General features: G+C 37.6%; 1 protein-coding gene across 4 annotated transcripts in view; it reads left to right on the forward strand.

Moving 5' to 3' along the window:
* BICD1 (BICD cargo adaptor 1) overlaps positions 1-23444 on the forward strand; it is a 201855-nt gene that overhangs the window by 167490 nt on the left and 10921 nt on the right. Inside the window, exons 8-9 of one of the 4 annotated variants that reach the window (XM_069763292.1) lie at positions 11268-11649; positions 19334-20958. The exons of 2 other annotated variants lie outside the window; for them this stretch is intronic. In XM_069763292.1, the coding sequence (XP_069619393.1) occupies positions 11268-11649; positions 19334-19368 (417 nt within the window). In that variant the 3' untranslated portion in view covers positions 19369-20958. Of the gene's footprint in view, positions 1-11267; positions 11650-19333; positions 20959-23444 lie in introns of those variants that run through there. One more of the 4 variants, XM_069763294.1, reaches the window with a different exon arrangement.

Here is a 23444-nt window from a genome sequence, read left to right on the forward strand (position 1 = left end):
TAATGGAAGTTGTTACCACTGGTAAAGATCTCATAGTTATTTTTGCTTTAAGACCTTAAAGGGATTGTGACATCAGAAAATGTCCTATGTTAAATGTTCTTACAAAAAAGGCAATTTTTTTTTCCATATCAGAATCTGTCTTAAAATAAAAATTAGAAGTCTTTTTTAGACTCATACTTCATATTCTTTACAGGAGAGTTTTCAGAAGTCTCATTATCATCACAGACAATGAGATGTAACACCTGTCACGGCAATCCGACTGTCTGCTATGTTAACCATTGAAACATGTTGTTGCAACTGAGGAACAAAGGAGACTCAGACAGTTCACACTCAAGGTCCCTCTAAACTGGTCTCTGACGGCTCTATTTGTACAAAATTAGACCAATACATTTCAATGGTAACTTACTAGGGCACATACATGAATTCTATACATTTCTATGAGCTTATTATCAACGCAGACAGGACTGCTTATAATGTTACTATCATCCAGTTTCCTGAAAATTACTGTGTCTCTGCAGATAACAGAGGGATTAGCCATGCCCACTCTTCTCAGGCTGGCTGTTACTCACAGCAGGGAGCTGGACACTGTTGTGTGACATAAAGTCCGAGAAAGGAGGGGGAGCAATGAGGAGCAGCTGCTGTCACACAGAATTACAAGTTTTAGAAAGATTATAAAAGTACGCTGGGCATCTCATCTTCATAGTTTATGATGCAAAGACAGTACAAACATTTTTTTTATCTCCCTGGAGTACCCCTTTAAGGTGTGAATATAACTACGCCTCCGGGTTGTGCTATGAAATTCTATTTTATGCTGATATAAGAAGCTTTAGCTTAAAATATAATGGGACATTCCTTGCTGTTGGCAAACATTATTTGAGTAATTAACAATGAATTTAGCAAATGAAGAACATATACATTTAGTTTGGAGTTCAACCTCCAGTCAAATTCTGCAGCAACAAAGTTCACCTTCCCATTCCTTAACAATGACCTTTGCACACTCTCATTAGATGCTTCAATCAAACAGATAGGGGCGGAGTCTGTTAATTGCTGCTAATGTGCATGTGCATTTCCTGAAAACAACAGGAAGTTAGGGTTTAAAAAAGTCCAAGTGGCCGGTGTGAGAATTGCAAGATTTCAAGTTACTTTACAGATTGTGATATGGAAAAAAAAACCTTTAGCAAAATTTAAAAAAATATTAATAAATATATTTACATAATTGTTTAAATACATAAATACCTGATTTAAACAATTGGTAATTTTCTGATGATACATTTTCTTTAATTTTAGAGAAGTTATTGCTTTTTGGTTTTGCATAAGTGACTGGTATACAGAACATTTAATGGAATAAAGAGAAAAGTTACCTTGATAGTCTCGGTTTCACTCTCAATTTCCTTATTAATAAGAAGTTTAATGTCAATGAATTTTCTAGCTTAAATTTTTTTTTTTAGGGTTATCATAAAAACGTTACAATCAGATAAGAATCTAATCATATAATCGATTCCCTACATAGTCAACATACGCAAGACAAGAGCTTTAATAATAAATGTCCTTTTTCTCATTTTATGCCACAACTGCTTGTCAAAAACTGTGACACTAAATGTGGGTCATTCGAGCCGACGAGGCAGAAAAATGTAGTGCCGACCCATGTGCAGCGAATACTTGACTTATAAGACTGTAAACTGGGAATTATCAGTGTTGTTTTCAACTCTCTACACAATGACGATGTGTAGTGGCCACTGAAGACAGATGAAGAGAAGGACATCATTTTTGGGGATTCTGTATAGTTAAAAAAATGTTTTCTGTAGCCCTGATCTTTTTTGCACCCTGTATTGTCTTCAATTAAATCTAAAATCATAGTACATTTTTTAATACATACTTTGTAAATCTCACTTGGGGGAAACCATAAGATTCTACGAGATACTGCTATTAAACAATAGCACAACATTTTTTTACTAAACATTTTGCCTTGTGTCAGTTCACAAGTTGAGTTGGAGGGCTGAATCTGGAAGATGTGTAGATGTAAGAAGAGTCTATGGACCTCCATGGCCTACACTTATGCATGTCGATAGTGTTTGTCTTACCGTTAAAGGATGATGACCATGTGACCAGCTGATCTTTTTTATGGACGGGCCATATTCATCAGAATTGGATCTGTTCTGACTAGTAAAGTGGGCTCATAGACTAGAGAATCTCCAAACAGACATCCACATCCATATAACATACTGTACGTCCCACGTTTGGTATTTAGTGGAGGACTACTCAAAATAACTCATAACACGAGCACATATACATCGTCGATATATCAAGACGAGTACCAACTTCAAAAAGTCCATGCAAGATTTCCCATATGTTTGGTGTGGATTACTCAAGGATATGAGATGTATCAAACCCATCACCAACTACACATGGAATATATCATCGATATATCAAACGCCACTCCAGTTTTGAAAAGATCATGCCGACTCTACCCTATGTATTTTGTGTCGGACTGCTTAGAGGGAAATACTTAAATTAGGTTTTTTGTGTTAAATGTTTTCATATCACGATCTGTATTAAAAATAATAATACAAATTTTTAGGCTGTTTTAGAGTCATGCTTCCTGTTATCTACAGAAGACATTTCAGCAGTCCCATTATGATCACAGACAGACAGATAATACCTCTATTCACAATAGCTGATGTCTCCGATGACCCTGCTCTCCTTAACTTCACAATAACCTTTACACACACTCATTAGATGCTTCAGTATAAAAGATAGGGTCTGAGACAGTCTATTGATTCTGACTTACATAACGTGTAAAAAATGTTAGTTGTTAAATATCGTCAATGCATCAAACCCAACTTCAGTTTTACAAGGTTCATGCCAGACTTCTTCACTCCCTGTTTTTGGTGGTGGACTTTTCCATTTAATTTGTGCATGAATTTATAAACATTATCAATGTAGCAAACACCCCCATGTTTAATGATAGGTTTCCCCAAGATTAAATAATAAAATTCTTGTAGAACAAATACAAGAAAAGGAGAAATACGTGGATTGAAATACATCATTGATATACATCATTGATATATCAAACCTATCTCTAATTTGACAAGGCTCATGCAAGACTTCCCCACTCTCTGTTTTTGTGATGGTGTCATCAATGTAATTCATGTGACACGAGAAAATGTGGACATGGAATAAATGAAAAATATTATTGATTTATCAAACCTAACACTAACTTTGACAACATCAGGCCAGGCGTCTTCACAATTTCTTTTTAATGTTGACTTACTGTAATTTAAGTGGCACAAATACATTGAGATGATGAATACATGGATTGAAAAACATTGTTAATGTATCAAATCCAATTCCACTCTTATACAGTTCATATCAGGCTTCCCTACTCCATGTTTTTGATGGTGGTCGTCTCAGTGTAAGTCATGTGACACAATGACATATGTACATGAAATACATGAAAAATGTCATCGATATATCAAACTCAACACCAACTTTGAAAAGCTCATGCCATTTGTACCTTTCCCATTGTGTATGTTGTGATGGACTACTTAAAATAATCTAAATTTCACAAACACATCAAAATAGAGAATACATAGTTTGGTAATGTTGACTTTGTAACAAGCTAACACAAACTTTTAAAAGATTTGTGCAAACATTTCTCACACCATGTAATTGGTGGTGTAACAATCACATGTAGATAAAAAATACAAGGATTTAGAAACATCGTTAATTTTTTCAAACCAAACTTAAACCTGACAAGGTTCATGCCAGGCTTCACCACTCAATGATATTGGTAGTGGTCTACTCAATGTAATTCATGTGACACAAACACATAAAGATATGGAATACATGGATTTCAAAACCTCTTCTATGTATCAACACAACTTCCTTGAAAAGGTTCATGCCAAGCCATACTACTCCATGATTTCAGTGGTGGTATTCTCAATGTAACTCATGTGACAGAATGACATGTGGGCATGGAATACATGAAAAATGTCATCGATATATCAAACTCAACTCCAGCTTTGAAAAGCTCATGCCACTCATGCTCTATCCATTTTGTTTTTTTGTGGTACACTAGTCATAGTAATCTAAATTACAGAAACACATGAAGATAGAAATTACATGGATTGAGAAACATCGTCTATGTATTAAACCAAACACCAACTTGACATGGTTTATGACACTTTTCACTGATCAGTGATATTGTTTGTAGTCTACCAAAAGTAATTCATGTGACACAAACACATAAATATTATTATTATTATACATTTTTATAGCACCATTTATTCCATAGCGCTTCACATGTGAAAAGGGGGCAAATATAGACAAATACAATAAACATGAGCAAAAAACAAGGCACTAACAGGTACAGAAGGAGGGGAGGACACTGCCCGCGAGGGCTCACAGTCCACAGGGGATGGGTGAGGGTACACTAGGAGAGGGTAGAGCTGGTCATGCGGCGGTTCAGTAGGTTGAGGATCACTGCAGGCTGTAGGCTTGTCGGAAGAGGTGAGTCTTCAGGTACTTTTGAAGGTTTCTATGGTAGGCGAGAGTCTGATGTGTTGGGGTACAGAGTATGGGGGAAGCACGGGAGAAGCCTTGTATGCTGTTGTGGGAGGAAGAGATAAGAGGGGAGTAGAGAAGGAGATCTTGTGAGGATCGAAGGTTGCATGTAGGTAAGTACCGGGAGACCATGTCGCAGGTGTATGGAGGAGACTGGTTGTGGATGGCTTTGTATGTCGTAGTAAGGGTTTTGAACTGGAGTCTCTGGACGATAGGAAGCCAGTGAAGGGCTTGGCATAGGGGAGATGCTGGAGAATAGTGGGGAGACAGGTAGATAAGTCAGGCAGCACAGTGTAGGATGGATTGGAGTGGTGTTGTGAATTCTGTGGCAGAGCTCCCTCCTGTGGTCACAAGTGGTACTTCGGCTGATTCTCTCTGGGAGCTTCCGTTTGTGGAGGAAACTGGTACTGCTGCTTCTGAGTTTCCTCCCTCAGGTGATCTGGTGAGGTCGTTAGGTGCTTCTCTACTTAACCCCACCTAATGCTTTGATTCATGCTTCCTGTCAATGTTCCAGTGTTGGACTTGTGTTTCTCTGGATCATTCCTGTGGCCTGCTGCTCTGCATAGCTAAGTGCTTCTTTGCTATTTGTTGCTATTTTTTCTGTCCAGCTTGTCTAATTGTTTTGCTGGAAGCTCTGGGACACAAAGGGTGTACCTCCGTGCCGTTAGTTCGGTACGGAGGGTCTTTTTGCCCCTTTGCGTGGTTTCCTTTAGGGTTTTGTGTAGACCGCAAAGTTATCTTTCCTATCCTCGTTCTGTCTAGAATATCGGGCCTCACTTTGCTGAATCTATTTCATCCCTACGTTTGTCTTTTCATCTTACTCACAGTCATTATATGTGGGGGGCTGCCTTTTCCTTTGGGGTATTTCTCTGAGGCAAGGTAGGCTTATTTTTTCTATCTTCAGGCTAGTTAGTTTCTCAGGCTGTGCCGAGTTGCATAGGTAGCGTTAGGCGCAATCCACGGCTGCCTCTAGTTGTGTTTGGAGAGGATCAGGGATTGCGGTCTGCAGAGTTCCCACGTCTCAGAGCTCGTTCTATTATTTTGGGTTATTGTCAGATCACTGTATGTGCTCTGACCTCCATGTCCATTGTGATACTGAATTGCCTTTCATAACAGAGTGGTGTCAGAGTGCTAGAGGGGAAGCCAGAGAGTAGGAGGTTGCAGTAGTCAAGGCGGGAGATGTTAAGGGCGTGCCCTAGTGTTTTTGTGGTTTCGTTGTCGAGGAATGTGGGGATTCGGGAAATATTTTTGGGTTTGAGACGGCAGGAGGAGGCAAGGGCTTGGATATGTGGCTTGAAAGAGAGGACAGAGTCGAGGATCATCCCGAGGCACCGAGCATGCGGGACTGGGGAAGTGAGTAGCTATTGACATTGATGGATAGGTCTGGTGGAGGGGTAGAGTGAGATGGGGAAAGATGATGAATTCTGTTTTGTCCATGTCCAGTTTTAGAAAGCGAGCAGAAAAGAAGGCCAAGATAGCAGACAGACAGTGTGGGATTTTGGTGAGTAAGGAGGTGAGGTCAGGTCCGGATAGGTAGATCTGCCTGTCATCGGCATAGAGATGATACTGCAAACCGTGGGATTCTATCAGCTGTCCCAGGCCAAAGGTGTAGATGGAGAAGAGTAGGGGTCCCAGAACTGAGCCTTGAGGGACACTGACAGACAAGGGGCGAGGTGAGGAGGTGGTATGGGAGAGGGAGACACTGAAAGTTCGGTCTGTTAGATATGACGAGATCCAGGATAAGGTTAAGTCTGTGATGCCAAGAGATGATAAAATCTGTAGCAGGAGGGAATGGTCCACAGTGTCAAAGGCAGAAGACTTGTCCAGGAGAAGGAGGACAGAGTAGTGTCGCTTGCTCTTGGCGGTTAGTAGGTCATTGGTGACTTTAGTTAGGGCAGTTTCAGTTGAGTGATGGGTCGGAAGCCAGATTGTAACCAGTCAAAGAGGGGGCAGGAGTAGAGGCCGGAGGACAGTTCAAGATGGACATGCTGTTCCAGTAGTTTTGAGGCATAAGGGAGAAGAGATATCGGGTGATAGCTAGATACAGAGGATTGGTTGAGGGAGGGCTTTTTGAGGATGGTTGTGATCTTGGCATGTTTGAAGGATGAGGGAAAGATACCATTTGTGAGTGAGAGGTTGATGAGGTGTGTTAGGGTTGGGATGAAGACTGTGGTGAGGTTAGGGATGAGGTGGGGCGGGAGCCGATCAAGCATGCAAGTGGTGAGATGTGATCTAGACACAAGGGTGGAGAGCTAATCTGTCATGGTAGAGAAGCTGGTTTTGGAGGAACAGGGTTGAGCAGCTAAGAGGGGCATTGGGTGCTGCAAGCCAAAGCTTTCTCTGATCGTATCGATCTTCTATTTAAAGAAAGAGGCAAAGTAATCAGCAGAAATGAGGGGGAGGGAGGAGGTTCTGGGAAACGTAGTAGAGAATTGAAAGTGTTGAAAAGCTGTTTAGGGTTGTGAGACAGGGGGATATGAGAGATGAGAAATAAGTGTGGTTTGCGGCAGTGAGCGTGGACTTGAAGCTGGCGAGGGACTGCTTGTATGCGATGAAGTGCTTGGCAGAGTGGGATCTCTTCCATCTCCGCTCACCGACCCTGGAAGCCCGTCTCAGTTCTTTGGTCAGGCTGGTCAGCCAGGGCTGTCTGTTGATTATAAGAAATACATTGATTGAGAAACATTGTCTATGTATCAAACACATCTTCCCTGACAAGATTCGTGTCGGCCTTCACCACTCCATGATGTTGGTGATGGTCTACTCAATATAAAACATGTCTACTCAATATAATTCACATATAAAGATAGGCAATACATGGATTGAGAAACGTCATGTATGAACCAAACACAACCCCCTTTGGCAAATATCATGAGGATGAAGATGAGGAATACATGGATAGAGGAACATCGTATCAAACCCAACTCCAACTTGAGTAGTTTCATGCTAGGCTTTACCACTCCATGATTTCAGTGGTGGTCTACTCCATGTAATTCATGTGATACATGGAGATGTGGAAAATTAATACTTGGCAAAAATGTGAAAACTTGTCTTTTGACAAAAAATGCGGGAAACAACAAAACGTCTTCTACCGTCTTGAACATTCATCATTAATCTGTGATGGACCCTAAATATAATATTTTAAAGTCTAATTTATTCCCACAAATATTTTTGTGATGGTTAATCTTTTATTTAAAATCTTAATGGATTAAACACATTCAATATTGTTCACATGGAATAAAGAGGCACTAAGCAAGGTCAGTCAGAGGTGTCTCGCCTGGAACAAGAACGTGTCCAGACAACGTTACTTTGCCAAGTTCCTTGGGTGTTGGTGCACAGCATTGGGTACTAGCTTGGTTTCAATGGATCTTTAAAATGTCAAGTCTTATGGCAACTAAAGACTATATATTGATTTATTCATATGACATTCCTTTCAATATTTTGTGTGGAATAAAAATGGCTAACTCCAGTGTAGCTTACATTAGTCTTAATTATTTCTACTTGGACAAAATATGAACGATCATTGCACAGAACATCAACATGTTGTTCATCTGCCCCGATGTTGAAACATTTTACTATTTTGTTATGTGACATACCATTACAATATGGATTGTATCTAACTACATGGGAGTATGCATTCAAAATAACATCTTTTATAAATTATTTAACAGTTAACGGGTCTTTAATTTGGGTTGTCCCACCATTAAATATCAGAGGGGAAAAGGAGACTGATTATGTCTAGTATGTGACCCCAACAGCACAGATAAGCTAAGAAGACATCTTATTCAGGTAAAATAAGAAGAAACTATGTTGTCAGCTGCAAGAGGGGGAAGGAGAGTGATTCTGTGTAGTGCCTGCACCCTCAGCACAGATTAGCAAAGAAGACTTCTTAAGAGGAAAGTAAGAACTATATTGTCACTTGCAAGAGGGGGAAGGAGACTGATTTTATCAACTGCTTACCCCAAGGAGCCAAGATAAGCTAAGAAGACTTCTTCTGTAGTAAAAGCAAGAAGGATCAACTATATATTGTGAGCTGCCAGAGTGGGAAGGAGACTGATTCATTCAAAATTTTACACTCAGAAGCATATATGAAACAAATAGAAGCAAAATAAATTGAAAAAAATGTATTTTTTTTCGCAACATGCACTGCCAGTTACTTCAGGACAGCTTCAGGTTTTTCATGAAATAACTCTTTTAAGAACAATTCATAAAAGTGATGCAAATCAGTATAATTGGGATTTCGCTACATTGTAGATCCATCCAGTTATAACATTTCTCCTACATATTTAAAGGAAGTCTGTCACCCCTAAAATTCCTTTTACTCCACATGCAAATAAGGGTGCATCGGTGCACCCAAGACGTGGCTATGAGCTGGGTGTACCATTAATTTGCATCTTGAACCCGGCAATATCGGTGGGTTCAACCAATGGTCCAATGTGTATTGGGACACTGGACAGATGAGTCGGGATTGATGTCAATAAGTCATGTGTGATTTTCGATTGTCAATTGCATTGTTCTGCCTGAGATAAGCCACCTTCGGACGTGTCATTTGATGGCCTTCTCATAGAGAATGCTGTAGCTCTCAGACAAATAAGTATTCCTGCGTTTGGGAGAGTCGGCTGAGATGGCCGTTGGTTTAACAATCATTCGACCAAAAGCCATTAATGGTCAATCTAATCTGAAATAAAGAAAACACTTGACTCCTGGAGACTTTCCCCTGACTATCTATGAGAAAGAAAGCCAACTACAACCCACTGGCCAGCTAAAAGAAAAAATATTGTCTTTACTCATCCTGATAACCTTATCAGGGCCACCATTAACTAACTATCCAGAGACATCCAGATGGGCTACAATGCTCCTTCTAAAACAAATTTCTAAAGATGAAACATCCTTCCGTAATTCAAAGATATAAACAGTTATACATGTACTTTCCCTAGTTTCCTTATCCATCTACATCATCGATTGCCATGATTAAAAAAAAAAAAAAAAAATTCAAATCGTTGATTGCCAAAAAAAACCTACCTTGTTGATTGCCTAAAATAAAAAATAAAAAACTCGAACATGTAGAAAAGTAAAATCAAGGTTTGCTGAAGTATATTCCTCGTATGCACTTTTGGCATACCTGATGGCCATTATTATGGGTACGTTGGGTATATACTTTTGGATCATGTTGTTTGAGCATTGCCTTAGGTTGTCATACTAATATGTGAATGGCTTTGAAAGGAATCATATATCTGAGCCACCAATCGTATTTTTTTCTTCTTCGTAAAGGGTACATGTGCCAAATAGGGAAGTGGGTTCTCATGACAGGATAGTCTCAACCATGTTTTAATGGACAATGAGAACCCACCATGGCCCAAAAGCCATAAAAATGAAATGATAGAACCAGGATCTCTCGTCATGAGTGGTTAGGATTGTGGTGAAGTCAAGCAGCTCCGGAAAGGGGCCCAATTTGTATCACTTTTGCAAGGAATTTTACGAGGTCATTAACATATTTTGGTGCTCCAGATTTAGAAATTCTAGTGGTAATCGCGATGCTTTGCTTAATGAATAATTCATCTATAACTGTACATTTACATGTAAATTTGTTTTAAGTCAAGATGGTTTATCCATATGTTTCGAAAGATTTTGGCCATTGGGGAATTACCATAGTTTATAAACTCCCAGGACCCACTAACCTTGAACATTTTTATTTCCACTAATATGAGTTATAATGTGATTAAGTGCTTGTCTCTTACCCTCCTTCCCAAAAATATGTTTTCTTGTTTTGATAAGCACCTAACTTTTACTTATCTGTTTGTATTTGTTTTTAGCAATTCTGCCAAAAAGTTTAGACATTAGAGAAAAGTATGCCTCCTCGTAGACTATTATTGTCGCTCACAACGCCGCCAAGAACATGTCACGTTTTTACCATCCTTTGATGTTGGTTCCTGGAGTGTTGCATCAATAAACTGGCCTGCAGAATTGGACTTTAAAGAATATGGGCACCTTCAGGGGCATTTTTTTTTTCACTTGTATGCATGCACTTTTGGCTAAGAATAATTTTTACAATTGCTTTTTTGGGCTACATTTTTTAGAGAAAACCAATTTCCCAAATTATTTTTAGACAAAAACAGCCCCTAATAGTGCCCATATCCTTTAAAATCTGCTCAAAATATTGATTAATTTTCTACTTTTTGGAAGCCACCAAGCCCAAATTTGGTCCAAATTTTTCAAAGTAGAAAAAAGGTCCATGGTCCAAATTTTTAAAAGTAGAAAAAAGGTCCATTATAGCAGACTTTACTCTAATGTCCACAGGCACCCAAAGCCAAATTTCATTTTATATACTGGTGTTTTTTTTAAGAAACTCTATATTTTGACACCCCTTAGACATTATAAAGCTCAGCCGTACATCATGGAGGTCAGATTCATAGATATAAGGATTTTTTTTTGTTCTAGTATAGGAAATCTTGATTGGCCAGAGAGTATCAAATTCTCTTTCTGTATGGAAACACTAAGGAATCTGTTGGTACCTGGTGTGATCCATGAGATTTTCAAGATTTTAAGGCACAGTTTACATCTACACTTAACAGCACAGCAGTCACAAGATGAAGGGACAAATAAAAGCGTCATTTACAGGAACCAAGTTCAGGCGTCAGGTAGCTGCAGCTAAGCTCTGAGCAGAACGTCAACCGTCCACCAACGTAACACGTTTGCTGTCTTTGCAGCAGTTCCCAGTTCCAGTTGCAAGAAACCCGCTTCACACGTATTGCACCAAGTTCCCATTCCAAGCAACGCACGACAGGCCACCACTCAGGGTCCCAGCAGGAACTTCCTCATCAGCCAACTCCAGCCCTGAAAAGCCTTCTGCACTACTCTTCCACCAGCTGTCAGCTTCGAGGAGCACAGGGCAACTTAATACACAATGCTTCTCTCCGCTGCAGGCTTCCAGCCAAAGTTTTACACACAGTCCGGAATCTTCTCACTCCCGACTACAGAAAAACCTCTTCAGTTTTACTACAGCTTCATCTTCTTCATCATCACCACCACCACCCAGCAACAGAGACCCTCACTCTTTAACTTCCACAGCTCTATGTTCCAGGCAAAAAGGTAACCACATTCTACTTGCTGAGTGTTCCCCCCGATATCTGCCGCCACGACAAACTAACTATCCATTCACTGAATCAAGGCTTCACCAATCAAGGGTCTTCACCCCAAGGTATCTAATACCACCCAGTTACACAGAACACACTGTCCTCCCTGAAAGATTATTTAGTCCCGACTCAAAGTAATTACCTCTGTTATTCTCATCTTGAAAGAGACGGGTCAATCAAATTTTTTTTTTATTTTTATGGTTCCAGGGTAGATTGCAAATTGTATATTTGTGGATGTTCTGTGCAATTGACCTTAACATAAGTCTTCATTTTTTTTATTTTTTTTTAATTTAATATTGGCCAAGTAGAACTGTAGGGACCATAGGGATCACTGTAATTTTTTGAGAGCACAAAAAGGTACAACATTCTAGATTTTTGGAGCTGGTCTTGGTGATATGTGTTCTGAAGCACATTGTCTGTTCATTTTCATTTTGTTTGCTTTTTAAGTGGCCTTATATGCGGTGTCTTCCTAATCGTTACATGTTAGAACACTGTGACTACTTACATTTGTTAACATTTTCTGAAGAACTTGGCATCTAAAGTTGTATTTTAGGCTGGATGAAGGTCCTGATGGTGCATAAGTGATAATGAATAAATCTTAAAAAGTAAAGCTGCCCATACATATGTGGCTTCTCATACGTCTAATTTTGGTTGGACTGATCAAGCATCTTAGTTAGTATGGCGGCCTCCCAATTCTCCCCAAATAGCAGATGTTGGGGGGGAGAATCAAGCATTTGAAGTTCAACATGACCAATCCTTTTGTTCTCAGGGAAGATAAGCTGCCACTGTAAAGGCCCCTTCACATTAAGCGACGCTGCAGCGATACCGACAACGATCCGGATCGCTGCAGCGTCGCTGTTTGGTCGCTGGAGAGCTGTCACACAGACCGCTCTCCAGCGACCAACGATGCCGGTAACCAGGGTAAACATCGGGTAACTAAGCGCAGGGCCGCGCTTAGTAACCCGATGTTTACCCTGGTTACCATGCTAAAAGTAAAAAAAAAAAACACTAGATACTTACCTACAGCCGTCTGTCCTCCAGCGCTGCGCTCTGCTTCTCTGCTCTCCTCCTGTACTGGCTGTGAGCCGGAAAGCAGAGCGGTGACGTCACCGCTCTGCTTTCCGGCTCACAGCCAGTACAGGAGGAGTGCAGAGCACAGCGCTGGAGGACAGACGGCTGTAGGTAAGTATCTAGTGTTTGTTTCTTTTTACTTTTAGCATGGTAACCAGGGTAAACATCGGGTTACTAAGCGCGGCCCTGCGCTTAGTTACCCGATGTTTACCCTGGTTACCAGTGAAGACATCGCTGGATCGGTGTCACACACGCCGATCCAGCGATGTCAGCAGGAGTCCAGCGACGAAATAAAGTTCTGGACTTTCTTCAGCGACCAACGATCTCCCAGCAGGGGCCTGATCGTTGGTCGCTGTCACACATAACGATTTCATTAACGATATCGTTGCTACGTCACAAATAGCAACGATATTGTTAACAATATCGTTATGTGTGAAGGTACCTTTAGAGTTAAGCAAAAAATTTGTGAGACAATGAGCCAGTGTCCCTGTTGATAGTCCATGGTCACTGGATCCTACCTCCGAAGCTTACCTTTTTGGCTCATTTGCTGATTAGTTGGTCTGACGCGACATCATCGTTGAGGCGTGATATAATGCCAAACTGATTAATCAGAAAAGGAGCCAGGTATACCAGCAGGTTAGAGGAGATTTTCCAGACTCTGGAGTGGTACCAGAGGCTACTGATGTGGCTGGCAGACCTGAGCCCTGCGATCCTCCTCCTACTTGCCAGGGTGCCCTGCTCCTCGTTTGATTAGGTGGCATGGCGTGATATCATCATTGAGATGTGACATCAAGCTAGGCTAATTAGAAGAGAAGCTGGTTATACCAGCAGGTAGTAGGAGAATCATAGGCTCTGGAGTGGTACCAGAGACTATCGATGTTGCCCCCAAACCAGAGCCTGCAATCCTCATCCATACTGCCGGGGCGCCCTACTCCTCTTTTGATTACACAAAAGAGAATAGTAAAACCAAAAACACTCAGTTTGAAAAAATGTTTGCAGTAATCCGCAAGTGCTAGTAAAAGATGTAAAAAACAGGGTATTTGGTTGATACGTTTTTTGCAAAAAATGTATACTAAGCTGCTCTACCAATCTTCACGGTATACCCTTATCAGAGCAGTCCTAACTAATGTATGCAATCCCTATCTGATGTATTTAAAAACCTGATCATCTGTATATAACCTGTGTGAACAGGGTTCAGAGAGGAAAAATCCATGTGTGCATACAGGGTAGAACAGCTTTTGTGCAGATAGCCCAAGAGGAGTGGTGGAACTCCCCAGTCTTGTAGACACAAGAGAACAATTATGGAAACAGGAACACATGGGCTACTTGCACAGTGAACAAGTCTGTATGATCATGTTCACACACCACCAAGAAACCTGAAGACACAAAAGAGAATAGTAAAACCAAAAACACTCAGTTTGAAAAAATGTTGCAGTAATCCGCAAGTGCTAGTAAAAGATGTAAAAAACAGGGTATTTGGTTGATACGTTTTTTGCAAAAAATGTATACTAAGCTGCTCTACCAATCTTCACGGTATACCCTTATCAGAGCAGTCCTAACTAATGTATGCAATCCCTATCTGATGTATTTAAAAACCTGATCATCTGTATATAACCTGTGTGAACAGGGTTCAGAGAGGAAAAATCCATGTGTGCATACAGGGTAGAACAGCTTTTCTACACAAGTCTGTATGATCATGTTCACACACCACCAAGAAACCTGAAGACACAAAAGAGAATAGTAAAACCAAAAACACTCAGTTTGAAAAAATGTAGAGCAGCTTAGTATACATTTTTTGCAAAAAACGTATCAACCAAATACCCTGTTTTTTACATCTTTTACTAGCACTTGCGGATTACTGCAACATTTTTTCAAACTGAGTGTTTTTGGTTTTACTATTCTCTTTTGTGTCTTCAGGTTTCTTGGTGGTGTGTGAACATGATCATACAGACTTGTTCACTGTGCAAGTAGCCCATGTGTTCCTGTTTCCTCTTTTGATTAGTTGGCATGGCGCAATGTTATGATTGAGGTGCAACTTCAAGCCAGGCTAACTAATCAAAAGAGAAGCCAAGGTTACTGGCAGGTAGGAGGAGGCTCATAGGTCTGTCATCCGGCAACCATGGATTAACAACTTCTTGCTCAACTCTATTCAAAATTTTGTAGTTCTTCTCAAGTTGAAATGCAAGTGGTCTGGAAAAGTTAATTACCTTGCGGTAATTGGACCTGTAATAAGTCATCCACATTGGACAGTCCCTTTTTGATGGAAGAGTCCAACAAAAATAAGTTGATCACAAGGTGTCCAGGCATCAAGTCCCCCCACCACCACTTCTAGTGTTCAATTATCCTCCAGTGCCACCACAGAAGAATTAAAGCATTACACAATACCTATAAAAACCAGTAGGTGCCTAAGCTCTTCAAAATGAGAGACAATCTTGATAGCCTCCTTGATAAATCTCTCAAATGGGGAAAATTCCTCTATTAGCTCGAAATTTCCTTCTAGGTTATTTCAAAATAGGTGTAAAATTACAGTAATCGTTTGTCAGATCTTGTATTCAAATTTGCACATTTTTTGGTAACCGATAGACTGTAGGAAAGCACCGAACATTTCGATTTAAAATGAAGAATTGGTTGAGGGCCCCCTTTTGCTCTAAAAACCAAAAATACCATCCATAATGTATTTCTCAGCTCTAGCACTTTATGATTACCCCCTCCAATTTATCTAAGGTATTTTTACACCTCTTAGGTCACCTATTCGAAAATGTATTGACATTTCTACTTATTTTCCTAGGAGGCTATCGGACTTTAATTCTTACTTTCTTCCTACCACCACTAAGGGGGAAATTAATATATATATCCTGAAAATAACATATGACCTAAGGTGTCGCACTGTTGGTTTTCGATTTTTGGTATTGTTGATGAAGCGTTTTCCGGTTGATATGTAAATGCTGTTTTTGAATGTCACGATGGCGCACACGGAATGACCAACTTTGGATCCTAATTAACCCTGCTGTTGTCTTCGGTCTGGGGAGACCGATTTTGAACTTTGGTATTTTTTGGGGTGTTCAAGATGCGGTTCTGAAACTTGTGGTTGATTGACTTAAATGAGGATGGGTCGATCGGCCACGGGTTTCAGAGCCGTATCTTAAATATTTTAAAGAATATTGAAGTTCAAGGTCGGTCGTTTTTGACCGAAGACAACAGCAGGGTTAATGGTGTATCAGTTTAAGAACGTTGGTTGATTGGGGCTTCTTTACTCTTGGATGGCTCAACTCACCCATTAAACGGAAATATCTATTAACATTTTTTTTTTTTTACTAGAAAAGGAGATTTTTTTAGGTTTTTATTTTCAAAAAGTATCCCATAAATATCTGACAATAATTATTACGAATATCTGCATGTCTATTGTAATTATTAAAATTGGATACACCGGACGTCTTCTTCCCAACAAATATAATTATGACTTATACTTTCAATGGATCAAAACAGCCAGGCCGAAAAGAACGTGGTTGAATTTAATGGATGACATTTGAAGTGATCCCATAATACATTCCATCATGCAGTATTTTAATTTTCCATCTATTTTTCTTATTTATTTTATTTTTTATTTGTATCTTTTATTTTTTTGTTGGTGGTCGGGAAGTAGGAGATTATAATTCCTTCAATTTTTATTTTCTATACTGTAATAAACTGTATTATACTTGTTATTATGATTATTATGCTATTATTAAATTATTTTACTTGGAGCATTTTGTAATAGAAATTATTCCATATAAAATGTATAGCTATATTTATTAAAAAGAAAGCAATATAAAAGCTATGTTGAAATGATGAACAACGTTTTTGTAAAAGGTGCAAAAATTAGCACGAAATAGTGGAGAAACTTTTTCTTACTCTTGATATAGCAATTTAAATTTTTTAAGAAAAATTATCAATTTCGTTTTTGAGCTTCTCGATCTGTGATATCAAGTTGATGGTTGATACAAAAAAAAGAGTAAAAAAAGGTGAAAATGTAATAAAAAATTACCCTTATATAAATATTTTTTTTTTAAAATAACTGTATTCAAAAAATATTAATATTATTCTGACTATTTAGACAGATTTTACATGTAATTATATGGCAAGATTAAGGTGCATGGATTTTACTTTAGCTAACAAGTTAATTTCAAATATATTTTTAATGGAAATGTGTCTTCAGAAAATGACCAACTGTTTAAATCTTTTTTTTCTAAGTTAAATGTTTTTTTTTCATTCATATTGATCTATATTTTTAAAAAAAGAGAATTCTTACACTAACAACTGAGGCTATTCTAGTCATCAGCTGTAATCATTGTAATCATAGCTGTGATGATAGTGAGACTACTGAAAAGTCGCAGGAAATGTGAGTTTGACCTCTTAACCCCCGGATCTTTTTTTTGGGTTTTCGTTTTTTGCTCCCCTTCTTCCCAGAGCCTTAACTTTTTTTTAATTTTTCTGTCAATATGGCCATGTGAAGGTTTGTTTTTTGCAGGACGAGTTGTACTTTTGGGCTACATCATTGTTTTTACCGTGTCATGTACTAGAAAATGGGAAAAAAAAATCCAAAGTACGGTGAAATTGCAAAAAAAAAGTGCAATCCCACACTTGTTTTTTGTTTGGCTTTTTTACTAGGTTCATTAAATGCTAAAACTGACCTGCCATTATGATTCTCCAGGTCATTATGAGTTCATAGACACCAAACATGTCTAGGTTCTCCATATTTTGTGATCTCGGGTTGGGTGAGGGCCTATTTTTTGCGTTCCGGGATGAAGTTTTTAATTATACCATTTTGGTGCAGATAGGATCTTTTGATCGCCCGACCAAAAAAATGTAATTTTGACATTTTTACTTTTTTTTTGTCTCACTTCGTCATTTAGCGATCAGATTAATCCTTTTTTATTATTAATAGATCGGGCGATTCTGAACGCGGTGATACTAAATATGTGTCTGTTTTATTTTTTTCAGTGTTTTATTTTGAATGGGGCAAAAGGGGGGTGATTTTAACTTTTATATTTTTTTATTTTTTTATATTTTTAAAAACATTTTGTTTTACTTTTGGCATGCTTCAATAGTCTCCGATCGGCTCTGCTACATAGAGGCGATGATCAGATTGCCTCTATATAGCAGAATTGCTCACTTGCTAGGGGCGCCGACCACTTGGTGGTGCTCACAGCAATCCGGCACTGACAACCATAGAGGTCTCCAGGAGACCTCCGGTTTTCATGCCAACACATCGGTGATCCGCGATCACGTGACGGGGTCACCGGAGGGGTAAATTTCCAGCGCGATTGCCGGCAGCGCTTGTTAAATGCCGCTGTCAGAGTTTGACAGCGGCATTTAACTGGTTAATAGCCACGAGTGGATTACGATTCCACCCGCAGCTATTGCAGGCCCATGTTAGCTGTTGAAAACAGCTGACATGTCTTGGGAAAGATGTGGGCTCAGCGCCGGAGCCCACATCAAAGGGAGGGTGTTCGATATCGGCGTAATTGTATGCCCAATGTCGGAAAGAGGTTAACATAGCCCCAGTGGTCAATGTGAAAAATTTGAAAATGACATTTAACTCAAAATAATATCTGATTTTAACACTAGGTCATTTTCTGATTATATATTTCCTTTACAATAATTTTCTTTAGAATTTCACGTAAAAAAAAATAAGAAAAAATATAAGTTGCAAAAAGAAAATACCTTTTTTTTTATTATAAATTTTTAGCCTTGGTTGTAGCACCCGAAATTTGGATTTAAAACAGTCATAATCTTTGATTCACTGTCTCCTGCTTCATTGTGTCAAAACTACAAGATGTGTTAGGCTAGGACTACATGTCGCTTAGAAGTCGCGCAACATAAAATCCCAAAGTCACGCTTCTCCATTGCAACTAGTAATGGTGTGCATTCCACAAATTTACCCAACAGATGGCAAAAGTCCAACCCTACCGGATTTCTGCATGAGAACATTCACATTAGTTGCGGCGGACGGTGCGACATTTGCGATTTTGATTTTGCCTTAGCCTTAAGTAATTTATCTATGTTTTTGTACAATAAAGGGGCAGACCCTTCCCAAATTAAATACTTGTTGTTTTTTTTCAATGGTTTACCACTTAAGTTTATTATAATTTGCAAAAACATTTCGGCTTTTCTTTTAGTTGTTTTTTTTTTACTTTACTTTATTAATATACTAAATATTTTTTTCTTAAGCGTTTTTATTTAATATTTCATTATGTAATATCTTTCTTATTTTATTGTGTAATACAGATTTGGTTTTACCCCTAATCTATAATTTTTATCTACGTTTATACTTAAAATTGTTTTAATATTTAATTAAAAAAATATATGGGACTGCCCCTTTAAAATGTAACCATAATACACATGAGTAATTTAGAAACTAATATTGATTACTTTGATTATATCTTCAATATTTTATCTACTTTTTTTTGCCTTTGATGCAACAATTGGAATTTTCCCTGAACTTTGAAGCAGCAGCTGTGATGAAGGCCTATTGCCAAAAGACCTTTAGCTCCAATTCGTAATAACTTACTACAGGAATCTCATTTCAGCTGCCTGTCTCCTGGATCTGTTCTCCAGAACGTAAATGAGGACAGGAAGAACAATGACCATCATGAAGAAGTGTTATAAAGGCTACTGACTGTATTAGGATTTTTTTCTAAAAAAAATTAAAAAAAAAAACTTCCGATGTTACATAATAGTGACTTTTAAAAAAAAATGTCGATGCAGCGGACTCGAACTATTTTATCTCTTCCCATCTTATTCTCTATTTAAAGTGATTTTGGACAGAAAAATAAAATATTCCAGCTTAACCACCAATTTATTTAATTCACCAAAAAAATGACTGTTGGATATTAATAGCTGAATTATTGACTTATTTGGGGTCTATGTATCATAGCCGAACCTTGTAATTGTGAATATTATGGCACAGAAAAATCATCTGCCACTACCTTTATTGTTAATTGGGGTATTAGGATTCAGTTTTCCAATTTTTAAATTCTGAAAACAAAATTTTCGACACAATTTAGAAATCAGAAAGCATGCTCGGAAAATGATGTACTGTTTAAATAAGGTTTGTTATATATATATATATATATATATATATGTCAAAAAAGTAGGCAGCACTCCATATCATCTGAAAAAGTGTGCAGGATTTATTGAACCCACATGTCTGGGCAACGTTTCGGCTCCAAATGAGCCTTTCTCAAGCAATTTGGAGCCGAAACGTTGCCCAGACATTTGGGTTCAATAAGACAATCCAGGACAGGTTGCCTGGGGGCCTTGCACCCAAAGATAAGTAAAAGAATTGTGTGCTGTTCCTATATATATATATATATATATATATATATATATATATAAACTTGCAGTTCTCACACTGGCCACTGGGGTTATTTTAGACTCTGACTTCCTGTTCTTACAGGAAATGCACATGTACATTAGCGGCAATGAACAGGCTCTGACCCAATGAATTGCATTGAAACATTTAATGAGCGTGTGGAAAGGTCACTGTGAAGGGAGACGGAGGAGGTGAGCTGTAATATCGGCAACTGTGATTGGTGGGTGAGGTGTTATCAGCCTTTGTACAGTGGTGTTACCTGTCATTGTAATCCTGTATGTGATGATAATGAGACTTCTGAAAAGTCTTTTTGTATAGAACAGGAAGTATGAGTCTAAAATTACATGCTTAAAAGTATTGTTATTTAAAAAAAAAATACAGATTGTGATATGAAAACAACTGCCCAAAAAATAAAAGTAAAAAAAAAAAAATTTATACCAATAGGTAATTTTTTATCAGATATTTTAAGTGTGTGATAATCAAAATTAATTATTGGTAGAGTGCCAATATAATTTAAATTATTAGCGTACATATGGTCAAGTATAATACTTTTTTCAGGGTTTTTTTTGTATTTACGTTCAATAACACTTTTTTTTATCATATATTTCCAAAAGCGATCTCCTCTAAAAATCCATAATATTATATAAATTGTAACGGCGTTGATACATGGACCCGGAAGAATGGAGCACAAATTGTTATGTATGCAAAATAAATGTCTTAAGGTGTAACATGGAGCTAGATTAGCTCATAATATATCCATTTTTGGATTTTTTTTTTTTAAATTTTATGTCCATTTGGTCTGTAGAATGCTATGATGCCAATAAAAAAAAAACTAGTTAATATCTGGGTACTTTCATGAAATTTATATTTTTGTTTTATATATATTATTTACTGGATAGACTCTTTTTGAGAAATTTATTGCAAAGGTTTCTGAAGAATTGTATTATCAGTTTTATTTTATTACCTCTTTATTATGACCATTTATTAAACTAATTTAAAGTTGCCCCTTATCTAAAGTAGCTACATAAAAAAGACCATTTGGCATTAAACCATTTCTTCCATAGGTTTTTAATTAATTATTTCAAATTTTTGAATTTTTTTTTATTATGTTTTTGCTTTCCTATTTTCTCCAAATTTTGTTGAATGTAAAGTATATCACTTTTATTTAATGGTTTGTAAATTAGCTCTCCTCCAGAAGGAGGAAAACTCATTAGAAAATCCAGTGTAGAACATGGTACAAGTCCCAGTAATTAGTATTGCCCGAAAGTTGACGACTCGTGATGCCACCGAGGAGATCCAAATTATGTACAAAGACATCTCCAGACACCAATACATGAAGTAAAGTATGAAAATTAACTTCCAAAAAAGGAAAATATATATATATATCTTAAATTAGATGTAATCAGTTATTTTCCGTTCGTTAGTTGGCTGGATATCACATCCAGACAATCGGTACCTCCCTTGAGGAGCAGTTGACACAAGTCTGGGGTGACTGGTGGGATTCCAACTGCTGTATTTTCAGACAATGATCCATAGGGAAAAAAATGCTAATTTATTCTCTAGAAGAAGGAAAACTCATTAGAAAACCCAATGTAGAACATGGTACAAGTTCCACTAATTGGTACTGGCCGAACGTTGACGACTCGTTATGTCACTGAGGAGATCCAAATTATGTATGAAGACTTATCTCGAGACACCATTACATGGGGTAAGGTATGCAAATTAATTTTCCAAGAAGGAAAAAAAATATTTATTAAATTAGATGCCCATCTGTAGAAAGTTGTTTTGGGGCATTGTCTTTTCTTTAGTTGGCTGGATATCGCATACAACTGGTACCTCTCCCGAGAAGCACTTGACACAAGTGTGTGGTGACAGGTTCTGGTTCCAACTGCTGTATTTTCAGACAACGATCCATAAGAAAAAATGTCAACTAGTTGTCTAGAAGGAAGGAAAAGTAATTTTAAAATCCACTGTAGAATATGGTACAAGTCCTAGTAATTGGTGCTGCCAGGAAATTGACGGCTGACTTGTGGTGTCACTGACGAGATCCAAATTATGTATGAAGACTTATTTCCAGACACTATTACATGGTGTGAAGTATACAAATTAACTCCCCAAAAAGGAAAAAATAAATATTAAAAACGATGCCCATCTGTAGACATTTGTTTTTTGGGAATTGCCTGCTCTTTCGTTGGCTGGATATCACATACAGACAACTGGTACCTCCCCCGAGGAGCGCTTTTGTGAGGACACGTCTGGTTCCAACTGCTGAATTTTCAGACAATGATCCATAAGAAGAAAACTAGAATACTAACCTTGTAAAAAAAAATTTAGACAACTGATCCCCATCCTTCGATTCACGAAACCTTTCATACATCAATTTGAAGCCACACCCCATTAAACTTCTAGAACTTTCTAAACTGGACTAATCCAGATTTATAGTTACATCTGTTTATATTGAATGTACTCATAAAGCTTACATTGTTCAATGTAGATTATATGATCATTTATTCGTCTTGATTTATATGATTTTTGGCAGTGATTGATCAATGCACATCCAATATAACTAACTTCGAAAAGGTAAAACAAAAATGCATATATTACAGATTTAATATTAATATTTTACATAAACAATCTAGAAAAATGTGAAAGTGTCATTTTTAATATTAAAAATTCGAACAAGTTTGGAAGGTTTCAATGTTAAGGTTAAAAAGTTGGAAATTTGTGAAGGTTTAAGTTTTAATATAAAAAAATGTGGAATATTTTGAAGGTTTACATTTTAATATCCCAAAATTTGAATGTTTTGCAAGGTTTAATTTGTAATATTACAAATTTTCAATTTTTAAGTTTTCATATTAAAAAAAATTGAAGATGTTTGAAGGTTTAAGTTTTAATATTAAAATATTGAAAATTTGTTTAATCTTTAATATTTTTTTTTACATTTTGTTAAGGTTTAAATGTTAATATTAAAAATGTTGAAATGTTTCAAATGCTTAATATTTAAAAATTGAAGGTTTAATTTTTAATATTAAAACATTGGAATTTTTTTAAGGTTTAATTTTTAATATAAAAAAATGTGGACATTTTTGAAGGTTTCATTTTGAAAATGTTTGTTTTCCAATATTATTGTATTGTACGGATGTGTCACCATTATCTTTTCTGGAATAGAGTATACGAGTTGTACAGTCGTTCATGATATCGATGCCAGTCAGTATCACACCAACAAGAGCAAAAAAAAAAAAATTATCTTGGGGCCTATGGATGACGGATGGCGTCTCTCTAGGAATCTGTCGAATGTATACATTTTGTGTTGTCATACTTATTAG

This window comes from Ranitomeya imitator, chromosome 4, assembly GCF_032444005.1.
Source record: "Ranitomeya imitator isolate aRanImi1 chromosome 4, aRanImi1.pri, whole genome shotgun sequence".
Lineage (NCBI taxonomy): Eukaryota > Metazoa > Chordata > Amphibia > Anura > Dendrobatidae > Ranitomeya > Ranitomeya imitator.